At 39.5% G+C, this 15,076-nt stretch overlaps 1 protein-coding gene across 1 annotated transcript in view; it reads right to left on the reverse strand.

Moving 5' to 3' along the window:
• Positions 1-1,005: 1,005 nt before the first annotated feature.
• Positions 1,006-15,076, reverse strand: part of Ptn (pleiotrophin) — an 88,695-nt gene continuing 74,624 nt past the window's right edge. Inside the window, exon 5 of the mRNA XM_059256554.1 lies at positions 1,006-1,698. Coding sequence (XP_059112537.1) covers positions 1,643-1,698 — 56 coding nt within the window. The 3' untranslated portion in view covers positions 1,006-1,642. The remainder of the gene's footprint in view (positions 1,699-15,076) is intronic.

Below are 15,076 nucleotides of genomic sequence, written 5' to 3' on the forward strand. Positions count from 1 at the left end.
ATTCCCTTGTTCTCCCCCCTCCCGCCCCCCTCACCTTCCCCCCAGCCTGCTCCCCATTCCCATCTCCTCCAGGGCAAAGCCTTCCCCACAGACTGAGATCAACCTGGTAGACTCAGTCCAGGTAGGTCCAGTCCCCTCCTCCCAGACCGAGCCAAGGGACCCTGCATAGGCCCCAGGTTTCAAACAGCCAACTCATGCAATGAGCACAGGACCCAGTCCCACTGCCTGGATGCCTCCCAAACAGATCAGGCCAATCAACTGTCTCACCCACTCAGAGGGCCTGATCCAGTTGGTGACCCCTCAGCCATTGGTTCATATTTCGTGTGTTTCCGTTCGTTTGGCTATCAAGCTAGCCCAAACTCATTTAATGGATGAACCTTCTTCTCTTGCATTAAACACTAGACTAATTGAAGCCTTATTGAAATTTGTTGAATTCCTTAATGAATTACTCAATACTGATACAAATCAAGAATCTTTTATCTAAAGTGTTTGGAATGAGGTGTACCAGATTTGATTTTTTTTTAACTTCATAATTTGGATGAGATGTCTCAGGAATGGGATCTGCCACTAAACATTGATTTGTTTCTTATACACCTTGTACACATAATCCCAGGTAAGTGTATGCAATACTTCCGTGTGCCTGCATTTCTGCTCTGAGTCTTCCCCAGAGCCATGGGTGGAAGTTTCCATGTGTGAGGTCAGGTCTGTGCACAAAAGTGTTGGGGCTCTGGTGCACGTCAGATTTGGTGCTTAGGGGTGCTCAGTCTGTACAATTTACCCAAACACAAAAGAAAAGAAAAAAGAAGGAAAACACTTGAGTAACGTTTGTGCCCATGAGGAATTTAACTAGCTTGCATGATGGACTTTCACAGCATGGCTGACAAAAGGAGAATTACAATATGAAATTACTGCACACAAAGCACCTTTTATTCAGCATCAATTTGATTTATTTTCCTAGATTTTTTTTCCCTCGGATGGAAAAATGATTTCATCAAGAAACCAAAGTTTCTGCCAAAGTGAAAGAGTGTCATATTTTAATGTTTTTCTTATAAAACAAACATCAACATTGCACTACATCATTGTTTTGCCTTTCTCCTTCTCTTGATTTGCTAATTTTTAAAGAAAACATCCACCAGCAGAAAACAATGTATTTCTCTCCAATAGAATGATTATATTTTATTGCTGCTTTGTTTAGTATATATTTTTCTCAATTGGGAAGAAAAAGTCTAGGTGAAAATCTATCTAGCAAGAGAAGTAGTTTACATTGTTGTAACATTTAAATTGCTGCCCAAGGGGGGGAAAATGTAAAAAAAAAAAATTAAAGAAAAAATGATTTAAATGTGAAACATCACATAACTTCAAACAAACTTACCTCAGTTGCCTACCACTTATCACATACTACAGCTCAACTTCCTAAAAAGTATTACAGTCCTTTATTATAAGCCCCTATTGGGTCTATGGTATACATTTAAAAAAAAAAAAACGCTACTACAAAAAAATTTCTTTTCTCGGTTTTTTTTTCCTGTCACATACTTAAGCTACAGATAACGGTTGAATAAAAAGCCTACAGTAGGTATAAATGTAATAGTTAACTATCCTGCTTGCTGATGTTCTTTTCCTGATCCACGGAAGGTGGTATCTTTTAATCCAGCATCTTCTCCTGCTTCTTGCCTTCCTTTTTCTTCTTCTTTGATTCTGCTGCAATTTAAAAGAAAAAGAAAATAGCATCAAGGTACTAATCTATGAAAAGGACGCCAATTTTCTTATAACTGGCCAAGATCAACACACAAGATGTTTGCTCCTGTGAAGTTGCCAGTATGTGTGCATGTGTACAAACAAGAGTTGGGGGAGTATCTATAAGGATAGGCAAGAAGAACACAGCCTATCTATGTGAATAGTTAAACGTGCTTGTTGCCGTGTTGGTTGCCTCCATTTGGAATGTCAAACATGTTTGAGGATCCTGCTTAGAAAACATATGTAGCAGGCTGGCCTCTCTTAGGAATAAACCAGGCCTCTTCTTGATGGAAGGCTTTAGTAGCCTTGCTTAGTTCCAATGCTTTCACAGTCCCTTCAACTGGAAATGTTCATTAGCATTCACTTTTTTTTTTTCCTTCTAAGCAAACAGTTCCAACATGCATCTAGTCTGGATCTTGACAGCTGCTAACATATTAAGACAGCTCTTTATATTAAAACTATGGATCATATAGTATATAGTCCAAGGGAGCTTTGTCTAAAGGATCATACAGAGTTGAATAAATCAAACAGAGGGTATCAACCCCCTTTATACTAGATCCACTCATAAACCCATTAGGAATTACACCAAATGACTCCATCCTTTTCTTTTCAATCTTCTTACTATCTCTCTTTTACTGATATGAGAACATAGTGCGTCACATTTGGAAGGTTAACATTGCTTTCTTATTTTTAAGAATGAGACCTGAATTAACTCTGTGGATAAAGTCAGTTTCATTTCAGTAGTCTTTCAAAGTGACCATAAGACAAAGCTTTGGTATGATCATGAGGGTCCCCGCTTGATCTAGGGCAGAACTTCACCTGGTAAAGCCAAGTGCTTTATAATGGTCATGCAGTGGCCACTCTGCAAAGCATTAAAAGCCAGGAGGATCCACACACTGATGTGTAACAATAGGGTACCTTAGTTCACATTGAACAGAACCAAGTGGTATGACATGCCAAGTGTTAACTCAATCCCCAGGCTCCCCATCACTTTCTCCATCCTGCACTGAGACTGTGAAGCAGACATGCTTGCCAGGAAATGAGCAACTATGAGACATGTGAGAGGAAGGGCTACCTCCTGGAAGAATGTCTGCTCTGTCCCTTCAGTGATACCTAAGGGACATCCCTGCTCCAGACATTTTAAATATATTATGGGCTCATGTAGACAATATGGAGACATGCATACATCATGGCTACACACTGATATTTTAGCTCCCTGGGTTTGTAAACTCTCATCCTTTCCTTAGCCAATGACTAAGTTCATAGAGGATAATGCTCATAGTTGGGACGCAGACACAAGACGGTTGTAGTTCTGTAGAATTTAGCACTATTACATTAGAGATGCTATTGTATTTGCAATATGTTGGAAAGTGTTTCTAAAGTCCTGAGACCTTCTAAGCAAACAGTAAAATTCCAAATGCCTCCTATTGCTATAAATCATGAATATAAGCATCATCATTATTATGGTCTCCAAGAACCAAGGGAATTATTGTAAAGAATAGCAACTACCTGATGTTGTCCACTGTGTGAAGATGTATTGCTGTGATTGGTGTAATAAAGTGCTGAATGGCCATTAGCTAGACAGGAGAGGATAGGTGGGATTTTATGGGAAAGAAAGGAAGAGGAGGAGGAATCCAGGCATGAGCAATTCACCATGGAGATGCAGAGGAAAGCAGGATGTGCAGTACAGAGATGAGGCAAGAAGTCACGTGGCCAAACATGGATTGAAAAATATGGGTTAATTAAGTCATAAGAGCTAGTTAAAACCAAGTTTAGCTAAATGCCAAGCTTTCATAATTAATAATAAATCTCCTTGTCGCTATTTGTGAGTTGGTGGTCTGAAAAAAAAAAAAAGCCAAACTACAGCTACCAGTAAGAAAGACAAAGGAAATAAGAATGGGGAGGAATTATATGAGCTGTATAACAATCCATCCTGGGCCCATTTTCTTCATGCAGAAACATTGAGACTTGTATTAAGAACATACTAAAAAGCAAGTGCCAACTTGCAGTATTGCTTCCTGTCACTGCCTGACATAAATAAGCCCTGTGTTGGGGAAATCAGTCAGTCTGCATTTGTTTTCTGCCCATTGGTAAGAATAAAGCCTGCATCCTCATGGAGGAATAGAGGGAGTACCTTGTGAGATGATGGCCTCTGAGATCCCGCTTCACTACAACTGCCTCCCAAACATCCATTTATTCAGTGAGAATTAAATATGCATGCCATCTCCACTATAGATCAGATGCAGCTTGAGATTCTCCTACATAAAAGTGAAAGGTGAAAGGAACAAACTGCGTCTTCAAAGAGCTGGCATCACAAAAAATCCAAAGAGAAATGTTTTCAAGATTGTTCTACATATATATTTCTATAAATTTTTAAAGTATTTTAAAGGCCACGCTTATGTTAAAGATCATGCCAGGGTTTGCGGCCAATTTTTCTTGCTAATTTACTGCAAATACATTGCAGATTCCTGTGACATAAAATAGAGAGCATCCATGCGGAAAATGAATTACTAAGAAGAAAAATGTTTGTGAATACTAGGCAGTATGAAAAAAAGATCAGCCGGGCGGTGGTGGCGCACGCCTTTAATCCCAGCACTCGGGAGGCAGAGCCAGGCGGATCTCTGTGAGTTCGAGGCCAGCCTGGGCTACCAAGTGAGTCCCAGGAAAGGCGCAAAGCTACACAGAGAAACCCTGTCTCGAAAAAACAAAAGAAAAAAAAAAAAGATCATTTCTCCCCTCTGAGTTACTTCATCGTTCTTAGAAATATTAGTAACTTTCCTGTTTTTAAATGTAGCATGAGCTCATGTAGACAATACAGAAACATTTACATGTTAACAAGAGTTGTCCATCATTTCCCAATATGGAAACAAAACGATTATTGGTAAATTCTACTTGTATTTCTTCCTGTTGTTTTATTAGTAATGTACTGCTGAGTCCTAGAGAGAAGGCTCAGTGGTTAAAGTATTTGCTGCTCTAGCTTTGGACCTGGGTTATGGTCCCAGTGCTCACATAGAACTCCAGTTCCAGGAAATCTGATGCCCTCTTCTGACCTCCGTGGGCACCAGGCACATACTTGGTTCACAGACATATGTGTAGACAAAACACTCATACACATAAAATAAAAATAAATCTTTAAAAATCTGTTGAATCGACTTTCTGTAATACCTGTTTAAACCTTGAAACATGACCAAGTAGAATTCCCTGACATAAAATAAAGTATCCTATTTGTTTTTAACAGTTCTTTTGTAGTTCATTTGGATTGCTGTCATCACTTTTTGTTGTTTTTGCTCACAAACCAAGAAGCTTTGAAATTTTTGTCTGAGTATAGATAATAAGGAGATGATTTTCTGGATAGAAGAATAGAGCATTTTGAAGCTCCAGATCTGTATCACAACTTCACTTCTTGTGAGTTCTAACCTAATTATTTATCAGCAGTTTCTATGGAATCTTATCACAGTCAATTTGTTCCACAAAACTGAATAATCAAAGAACATGAGTCATCTCTTCTTCCTCTCTCCACCGTCCTTTAGTAACAACTGCTATGCAGTTGACAGAGTAGCTTCTAAACCATTCTCCATATTAGGAAAATGAGAGAAATGGTGTCAGAAGGCAGCCCTGAGAGAGTGACAGCCATTTAAACACTTTAAGGACCAATGCTTTCGCATTAAATTGAAGAGTTGAGTATTCTGGGTCAGATTTATCTCAGTTCTTCTTCCCTGACATTTTTGCTATGCCATATATATTAAAAATGACAGGGAAGAAAGGTCATGTGGTGGTTTGAATAGGAATGACCCCATAGCCTCTTACGTTTGAATGGAATGCTTGGTCATTAGTGAGTCACACTACTAGACAAGGATTAGGAGATGTGGCCTTGCTGGAGGAAGTGTGGTACTGGGGGTGGGCTTTGAGGTTTTAAATGCTCAAATCAAACCCAGGGTCTCTTTTTTCCTTCTACCTGTGGATCCAGATGTAGAACTTGCAGCTCCTCCAGCACAATGTCTGCCTGCATGTAGCTATGTTCTGTCCATGATAATAATGGACTAAACCTCTGAAACTGTAAGCCAGGCCCAGTTAAATGCTTTTCTTTATAAGAGTTGCCATGGTCATGGTATCTCTTCCCAGCAATAGAACACTGGCTAAGACAGTATAAGAAGAATGAAGAGGGATTAATATGAGCCATACTATGTGGTTCTTGTATCTCATATGGCTATTAAATGTACAGAACAGTAACAAGGAAATTATGAGGGAGATGATGTCAAATATCAGCCCTTGTTTGCTATTGGCTTGAGCTAAGTAGCTTTGGTTCAGTAAAGCAATGGGAGAAATCAATGACAACAACAGAAATAAGTCATTCTATCCTAGTGGGTAAAATAAAAGACTCGAAAGTGCATGCTGTGCTTTCAGAGCTCAGGAGTCTACCATGAGTTTGTTTGGGTCAATAAATTACAGTAACCTACCAAATGAATAGGAACCTATCACTACCATATAGAAAAATCATAGTGTAAACACATCCTGAAGCCTGGATATCATCAAAATAGTTTCTATGCTTGGTAGACCTATTTAAAGTGACTCACTGGCACTTAAGAATGAGCTACATTGTTCACAAGAAATGTATGATTTCTCACACTGCACCTTGAAACTGACAATGAGCTTTGTGGACTCATAAATGCATGACTCTTTTCTTTACCTCGATCCAGGTTCTAGTTGCCTGAGCTCTCCAAAATGCTGACTTTCATTAAATACTCACTGAGTTCCACTTGAAATATTTATGATATATTATATATATAATATATCATAAATATTTGCTGTGGAATAATCCTTCTATACACTGTGTGAATATATGTCACTGTGATTGGTTTAATAAACAAGATGACTGGCCAGTACCTGAACAGGATAAAGTTAGGCGGGACAGCCAAACTGAGAAAGATAACATGAGAAAGGACAGGATGAGAGAATCACCAGCCTGATGGAGAATGAGTCAGACATACAAAATGGAACAGAAGCAAAAGCCATGAGCCTCAGGGTAGCACATAGGTTAATAGAGCTAGTAAGAGCTAGTTAGTAACAAGCCTGAGCTATTGGCCAAGCATTTGTAATTTATATTAAGCCTCTGAGCGATTATTTGGGAGTAGGCAGTTGGGACAGGAAAAATCATCTACAAATATTGTTAAATATTAAAAACATTGATATTAAATCATTATAAAGTCATTTAGTCATATATGCTGCTAATATGATTAATAATATATTATATATTATATATTATATATAGTTGTACAGTACAGGAAGATTATTTATTTCAACCAAATAGAGCCAAGTTAATAAAAGTCCCTAAAGAAGTTAAGTATTTTCTAAAGGAATTCACACACCTATCAATAAACTGTTATAAATAAATAAACAAATATCAATAAATAATGTGAATAGGTAATAATGACAAATAAAATAATGTAAGCCAAGTTTATTTTCCTTTCTACAAGTATCCCAGTCTCCTTTCCTTGCCAACTTACCACATTCTTTATGTGTGAGGTGAGGGGAAGGGCATATGATGTCTTCATTGCTTTCTCAGTAATTTTATAATGTACTTTCTATGTACAGCTGACACAAGAGAAAAGCCAGCCATGTGTTCATGTGTCGGAGTCACTGACTGGCTTGACAATTGAATATATCAGATAGAAAATGGACAATTTTTATTATTATTTCACTAATGTAATTACATAATCCTCATATTTTAACTACCTATTCACACACATAGATATTTCTGCAAAAATCTCTTCTCTTTCCAGAGTTGGTGAACCACTGCCATGACCTTGCACTCAGCAATGGCTTCCCTACTGACTTCTTCCACCCTGAGGCAACAAGGAAGACATCTAAATATTTAATATATTATTTCTCAAATGAGAACTCAGGTAGAAAATTTGCCATATTATAGATGATAAGAAATTATATTGATGGGATCTGTTAGAAATGTCACATTTCCACTTAGCACATTATTGTTTTCCACCACCATAACTGATAAATACTTTAATATAAGATCAGCACCAATAAAAAAAAAACCAAATTATGATTCACAAAATGAGGAGAAGCTTGAACTTCAGGATGTGAAGATTTTTGCATCCTAAAGTATAACCCTATGAATTGTTCCTTGTTTGCTTCCATATGAATTTGGGGGGGGGGGTTCAAAAAATTATAGGCATGGATTAAATGAGGTTTTTATGGGTTAAATGTGTTACCCAAAGTCCATGCTAAAATTTTGATCCATGTATCTCATAGAGCCAATATATCTGGAGATAGAACCTTTGCAGGAGTAAGTCAGTCAAAATGAAGTCTTAATCTGGTGACTGATGTCCTCAGAAGAGACAATTCACACACAGTGAGGACACTGGAAGAAATCAGCCATTTCCAAGCCAAATAGAGAGATGTCAGAAGATACCAACCTATACAGATCTTGCTCTCTTACTTGTAGCTTCTAGAATCATGAGGAAATGTAAATGTGTTGTTTAGGGTACTGAGTCTGGGATGCTTTGTTACAGCAGATCTAGTAAACTAATACATTGCTTAATTATTACCAAAGCAGCTCATGTATGTATATCCTTAAGACCCACTATAGAAGGTCAAAATATATGTCTCTTGCTTTTTTCATTTGGCCTACGGAAGAAAAGACTATGCTGCAATTGTATTGTATTGGTGTTGAGGACAAAAGAGGCTGGGGCTAGGAAGGTGGACCAGCAGGCAAGGTGCTTGTTGCAAGAGTATACGTACAAGGACAAGCTTTGCCATGACGGTCTCTGCAGTGTGTGTCTGTAACCCAGCATAGGTAATGAGAGAGAGACAGGTAAAACATAGAGGGTCATTGGCCTGGCAGCCTAACCAAATTGGTGATCCTGGTTCAGTAAGAGATTTTGTCTCAACAGACAGGGTGGAGAAGCTAATGAAGAAGACAGCTACCTTCAACCCCCACCTAGCACATGCACACATACACACATTAAAATGTAAAGAGGCTTGTAGAGGAGGGAGAGTAAGAACCACTGTGTGTTTTCTGTCATATTTAGAATCCAGACTATATATGTAGGTGTGTAACATATGACATAAAAGCAAAATGGAGAGACTATCCGAGAGAGGGAGGTGACCAGAAAGAGGTGGAAAGGTGACATGGGAAGTAATGGGAGGTGAAGTGAGCAAAGCACGTGACATTTCATGCTGTGGGATGTTCTGTATGGCAAATGTGTTACTGATTGGTCAATAAATAAATCACTGATTGGCCAGTGGCCAGGCAGGAAGTATAGGCAGGACAAGGAGGAGAATAAAGCTGGGAAGTGGAAGGCTGAGGCAGAGAGACACTGCCAGCTGCCACGATGACAAACAGCATGTGAAGATGCCGGTAAGCCACAAGCCATGTGGCAAGGTATAGATTAATAGAAATGGATTAATTTAAGCTATAAGAACAGTTAGCAAGAAGCCTGCCACGACCATACAGTTTGTAACCAATATAAGTCTCTGTGTTTACTTGGTTGGGTCTGAGTGGCTGTGGGACTGGCAGGTGACAAAGATTTGTCCTGACTGTGGGCCAGGCAGGAAAACTTTAGCTACAATTTCATATATGTATGAAAGTGTCACAGTCAAATCCATTATTTAATTATAAATATTAACACTAGAAAATTTATGTCAGAGTTTATGTTTGATAATGGTCACACAAACACACACAACATTAGTCCTGTTCTCACATCTCCACACAGGTACTCCTGTTTCCAAGTGGATGAGACCCCAGTACCCATCTGTTACACAGTCAAGACTAGATCTTCATCGCTGTCTCTGAATCTTTCACACTCTCGACAGTAGCTTTTGTAGCAGCTGAACTTATTATTCTTGTGTGTCTGGATGAAAGTCAGAAAATAATGAGTTTCGATTTTTTCTAGAATAAAGATAGGTTTTGAAAGTCTCCTAAGAGTGAATACTATGAACACTTTAATCAATGAAAAATATCTCCAGACTTACCCTGTGTGTCTAAGCAGGAGCCCAGGAACACTTTTACCTGCTCCCAGCCTTTGGATTTCTGATGAATTTTCCTATGAATATTGCTTACTCTTCTAGAAAAAGCCTTTGTTTATTTTCTTTCCTTTCACTGCCTCTGCGTCCTGAGCACCAGCCAGTCTGCTTTGATTTCCCTGTGGGCTCCCGCCAGCTCTGTATCAGTGCAGAGCTGAGTAGGACTGCTGGGAGTGTGGATGAGTCCCTCCTGACAGCCCTTGTTACCAGGACAGATATGCCTCAGATAGAGAGAGGTACCAGATCCTCCACGAAGCTCACAGCAGAATCGAGACTATCTGGTTCTGTCTAGGAGGCCACTAGTATGGCAGGATGGCTTGATGTACTATTCCTCATTTTAAAAAACTACATCCTTCTTGTCGGGCCTCTGTTGGATGAATACAGTACTAAAAGTTGTCCTCTGGTTTCAATGCAATTACTATACAAAGAGAAACTTAATCCAGGAATTGTCTGAATGGATTCAATCATAAATGGCCCCAAATGTATTTATATGGCTGGCTGTTTTAAATCATCACAAAAGAAAACAAAAACAAATTATCAATTTTACTTTTATAAATTCTTCTAGGAGTCCTTGGTATAGAAATCTCAACTTCTGTTTCAAGATTGGCCACTTACTGGGAGGGTCAACTTATACAAATTATAATTCCTAGACTATAAAATGTGGTAAAACTCCTATAAGTTGTTATGAGGATTAAGGGAGACACGCCACACCAATAAATTAGCATAAGGCTTGCCATATAACAAATATTCAATAAATAAACTACTTTTATGATGCTCAAGAAAAGAAACGACAATAAACTACAGAGAACACAAGAAGTAATTCTTGATTCAGAAATTAGAAGGCAGAAATACAAAAGCTTCTGGAGAGGGAAAACCCAAGATCTTCAGCCCAAAAAGTAATTAGTGTGAACGTTGTTCGATTATGCTGCCTTCTTTAGTACTAATTATTATAGAGCTGCGTTCTGTGTGCACAACTAATGAGCCTCCAAAGTGTGGAATTTACCCAGGGAGATGAAAGCAGACATAGAGTGAAGTAAACCCTACAAATATTTATAGTTCTTCGTTCTTATGTCTGCCTTGGCAAGTAGGAACAAAAGTTCTTGACTTAAGGACAAGATCTAAACACCCAAGAGAGTCTTCCTCCTGGTGAGCTTTTAGCAGTGATTCCTCAGCAGATGCAGGAAACCAGTGTGTGAACAGCATGCCCCAGTGAGCCAGGTAAGATAGTACAGGTGGATATACCATCCATTCTTTCACCCATCCACCCCAGTCATGTCCCATCCATCTATCTCCTGAAGTTTGGACCTTTGGCTTGACTGGCGCAAAGCACATAGACAATGTGTGGAGCAAAGATCAGGGAAAGTCCAAGCAGGATGATTCTCATGAAGGTTGGTAAAGATTTAGGATGAGTCTTGAATTCATGACCTTTTTTACGTAGGAGTCATGACATCTATACTGAATTACACAGGGAGAAGCTGTATGTGATACAGGAGATCCCTACTCAAACTGCCGTGTGTCTAAGTCCACAACTCTGCTTGTTAGGATGGGATCCTGCTCTAAGTGCCTGGCTTCCCTACAGCTTCAGCTTCCTCGACTGTGAAACCGGAAGTTGCAGGATGTACTTCAGCATTTTGTGCCTATTCAGTAGCAGCAGGTACACACTACACTAAGCTGTGAACTGCACGAGAAACTCATGGCCAGTTACTACTGCAATCACCACAGGTCTTCTTCCATCAGAGGTGTAAATACCCATTTCAACACTGGCCATGGTGGTGCACTACCATGCAATACTACTACTAAGGAAGGTGAGGCAGGAGAATTGTGAATTCAGGATCAACCTGAGCTATACAGTGACTTCTAGGCCAGCCTGACCTCATTGTGAGACCAGCCTTGCTTAAAAGAGAGAGAAGGAGAGAGAGAGAGAGAGAGAGAGAGAGAGAGAGAGACAGAGAGACAGAGAGACAGAGAGACAGAGAGACAGAGATAGAGACACACAGAGACAGACAAAGACAGAGAGACAGAGAGACAGACAGAGACAGAGAAAGAGAGAGAGAAAAAGGAAAACAAAGAAAACCCACTGAAAATGCCTACATCAACAGGATGTAGAAAACAGGAAAGTAGTGTCAAAATTACTGCACATTTATCAAGCACATTACTTATGGTCCTCATTTTCATTTTTCCTTAATAATATTCTTCATTTATTTTGGGGGAGTTTCATATATATATATATATATATATCTTCATTTCATCTTAACAACAATGCTATGTTGTATTTACTGTCTGCAGTTTGGAAGATAAAACACATCACTTTGACATGAAAGGAACAGAATCAGATCTTGCTTTGGATATAATATTATAAATAGGAAACAAAAACATAGGTGCTGTCGAACATTTCCACAAGCAGAATAGCCACAAAATGAAAATCTGAGCCCAAACTGAAGAGGGCTTCTCTCTGACCAAGAAGCACGGAAGCCCTACAATGTACCCCATGCTGCCTCTCCTGCTGTCCAAATGGAAGGACAAAGGTACTCAGCAACCCTTTTTCCAGCCGAAGAATCTCAGCAGTGGAGGCAGATCCTGAGCCATCCTGCATGGAGATTCTACACCATATACTCTCTCCACACAGCTAAAAGTCCCAGAGCCTAGAAAAGTCTGTATGCACAGCACAGCTATGCCTCTTTCTGCTGGATGACAGAGCCTCCCAAAATGGGAAAAAAAAATGTTGAGGAACTTCTTTTATCTTCAAAAGAACAAACAACAGAAATCTATTTGGTGGAGAGAGAATGGAGAATGCTGGGAATATCACTTTACTGACCCATTTTCCCATTCAATAGTCAGCTGCCAAAAGCTGTGCGCTGCACACAGCGGAGCCTGGCTCTGAGACAGTGGCCTTTCTTTTGATCTGTAAAGATGAATCATCAAACCTAAGAGAAAGCTAGGCAGCTGTCCCAGACAGAGCAATGAGATGGAAAACTTTTAGAAATAGCTGGAGAAAAAAAAAAAAAGAATGGGCATTATCATGAGTGGAGAAATTCAACGAGCACCTGGTAGCAGATTGTGGATTGTAACGGAGCTGGCTGACCAACTTCCATTCATTTCCTCAATCACCTGCAGGACAGACATCTCACTTTGAGCTTGCACCATGGACCATCCCAGGAACATTTTGGACAAGCCTCGGGTGCCAGACAACTTAAAAGCCAATGACCACCCTCCCAACTAAGTAAGCCCTAAATTAACTTCAAGATACCACTAATGCTTCTAATGTAAAAAGCAACTGCCATATCCAAAATCCTTGAATAGTCCAGACTGGTTAAGCAATATCATTTGCAACCCACAGAAAAATCCATAGCTCACTGAAGTTTCCACATCAGTCCCAGTTCCAGGCCCCACATGCCTGTGCTAGCTAGAGGATGATGTTTGTTCTATGGGCTGCAGCACTCACAAAGATGACACTGGTCGTAGGACCCTGTTTCCCCACAGAGGGGTCCCTCCCAGGACTCTTGCTTGTCCCAGTCATTTTCTGATTTCTAAGTGATCCAATCATTTAAGGGGACCCTTGAAACACAAGATTCAGGAAATCTCCTGAGTTCTTTGCTGTGGTTCTTTCTACAGAACCATCTGAATAGGACAACTATAATTTTCTTCACTGTTAATACAGCTCAATTAGCTCCATGCGAGGAAAATAATGGTTGTTTCAAGAAGAAGAGACCCAACTGTTTTAAATATGTTCATTGTCTTGAATAGAATCTCTGTAGGCAATGCTGTAGCCATGGAATGGCAGCAATACTTCCTCTACTCCAAGAAGAGAAGGGTGCTAGTTAATGATATAGAGTCCAACACATTTAACACTCTTGCCCACTCTGAAAGATCAGTCCACTAAGTACTAATTCAAGACTCTTGTAGCAGGCCATCCTGTGCTTATAGGTAGAATCTAAAAAAGCCAATTATATTTCCCAAACTCCCTTGCAGCAAGATTCTGAGTTAGATCTAATATTTATCAAGCAAATATATTTAAATGAGATATGAAGGTACATATGATATGTGAGTAACACACAACAGGGACCAAATTTGGAGATATTGGATACCCCCACACACACACACATACACACAAGAGGGTGGGGGAGGTAGAAGGATCTGGGAGACAGAAGAGTCTGATTTGGTGAGCAAGCTATGAAGCTTTTCAGGCTTTCAGTCATTGCATTGTATGCGCTGAGTAAGGTAATTTCAGCAGAAAGGTTTTTGCAAGAATAATCCCACGTTGGGTAGTTAGATATTTTCTGCGGATCTGTTGCCTTTGGCTGTATTGTTACTGACCTTGCACTATCCAAGCCAGATCCACTGGGCTCCTGGAGAGTCTTTGAACTATGTAATACCCTTGAATAAACTCCCTTCTGCTTAGCCAACTGGTATGGATCTTGATGCACCTAAAATCACTGGCCAATACAGAGTTTTCCTGATTAAAGTAAACTTGATTAATTAAAACTCTTTTGTTTCCTAAGCAAATACAAGCTGTAGTCTCCAACACATTTATTCTCTCAGTCATCACTGCTAGGCTGGCAATAATTAAGTAAGTTCTGATTACATCTGCCAGTGCTCAGAGCAACACTGCCTGGCTGGAACCCTAGGAAAGCTAGACTCATTTAATGTACCAAGTATATCCCTCTCTTCTTGTTACCCCTCTCTTCTTCTGGGTAGACAATGTTGAAGTTCTCTTTGGGTTATGAGTGTTTCCCACATGCAAATTTAAGGAGATTTAAGAAGATATTCTATGCCCTTGAGATCGGGGGCTGAGCCTGAAAGGCTGAATTTGCACAATATTGACAAAGCAGCAACGAGTACCCATTCTACATTTTAGAGGCTGTGTTGCCTGAATGTGCTGGAATGGATTTCAAGGCAATTTTTGCCCGAGTGGGCTAGTTAGCAGTTTTCCAATTGTTTAGATGGGAACTCTAGACACTATAGGTCTCTTTACTTTCCAATCATCTATTCTATATTTTTACCTTATTAGCAACAGTCAAGTCTCAAAGATATTTTCCAGTTTTCTTTAACTTAGTAGTGAGTATTGAAAGTTCTACCAACAACCATGCTGCATTCTGATATCTAATTACACAGTCTTCATATTAACCCAAGAGAATTTTCTGAACTAAACTGCAAGAAAGAAAGAAGAAGAAGAAAGAAAGAAAGAAAGAAAGAAAGAAAGAAAGAAAGAAAGAAAGAAAGAAAGAAAGAAGGAAGGAAGGAAGGAAAAAAGGAGATCACTAAACAAGCAAATAAAACAATGTAAAACTGAGCCTGGCTGTGT

This window comes from Peromyscus eremicus, chromosome 3 (assembly GCF_949786415.1).
Source record: "Peromyscus eremicus chromosome 3, PerEre_H2_v1, whole genome shotgun sequence".
Lineage (NCBI taxonomy): Eukaryota > Metazoa > Chordata > Mammalia > Rodentia > Cricetidae > Peromyscus > Peromyscus eremicus.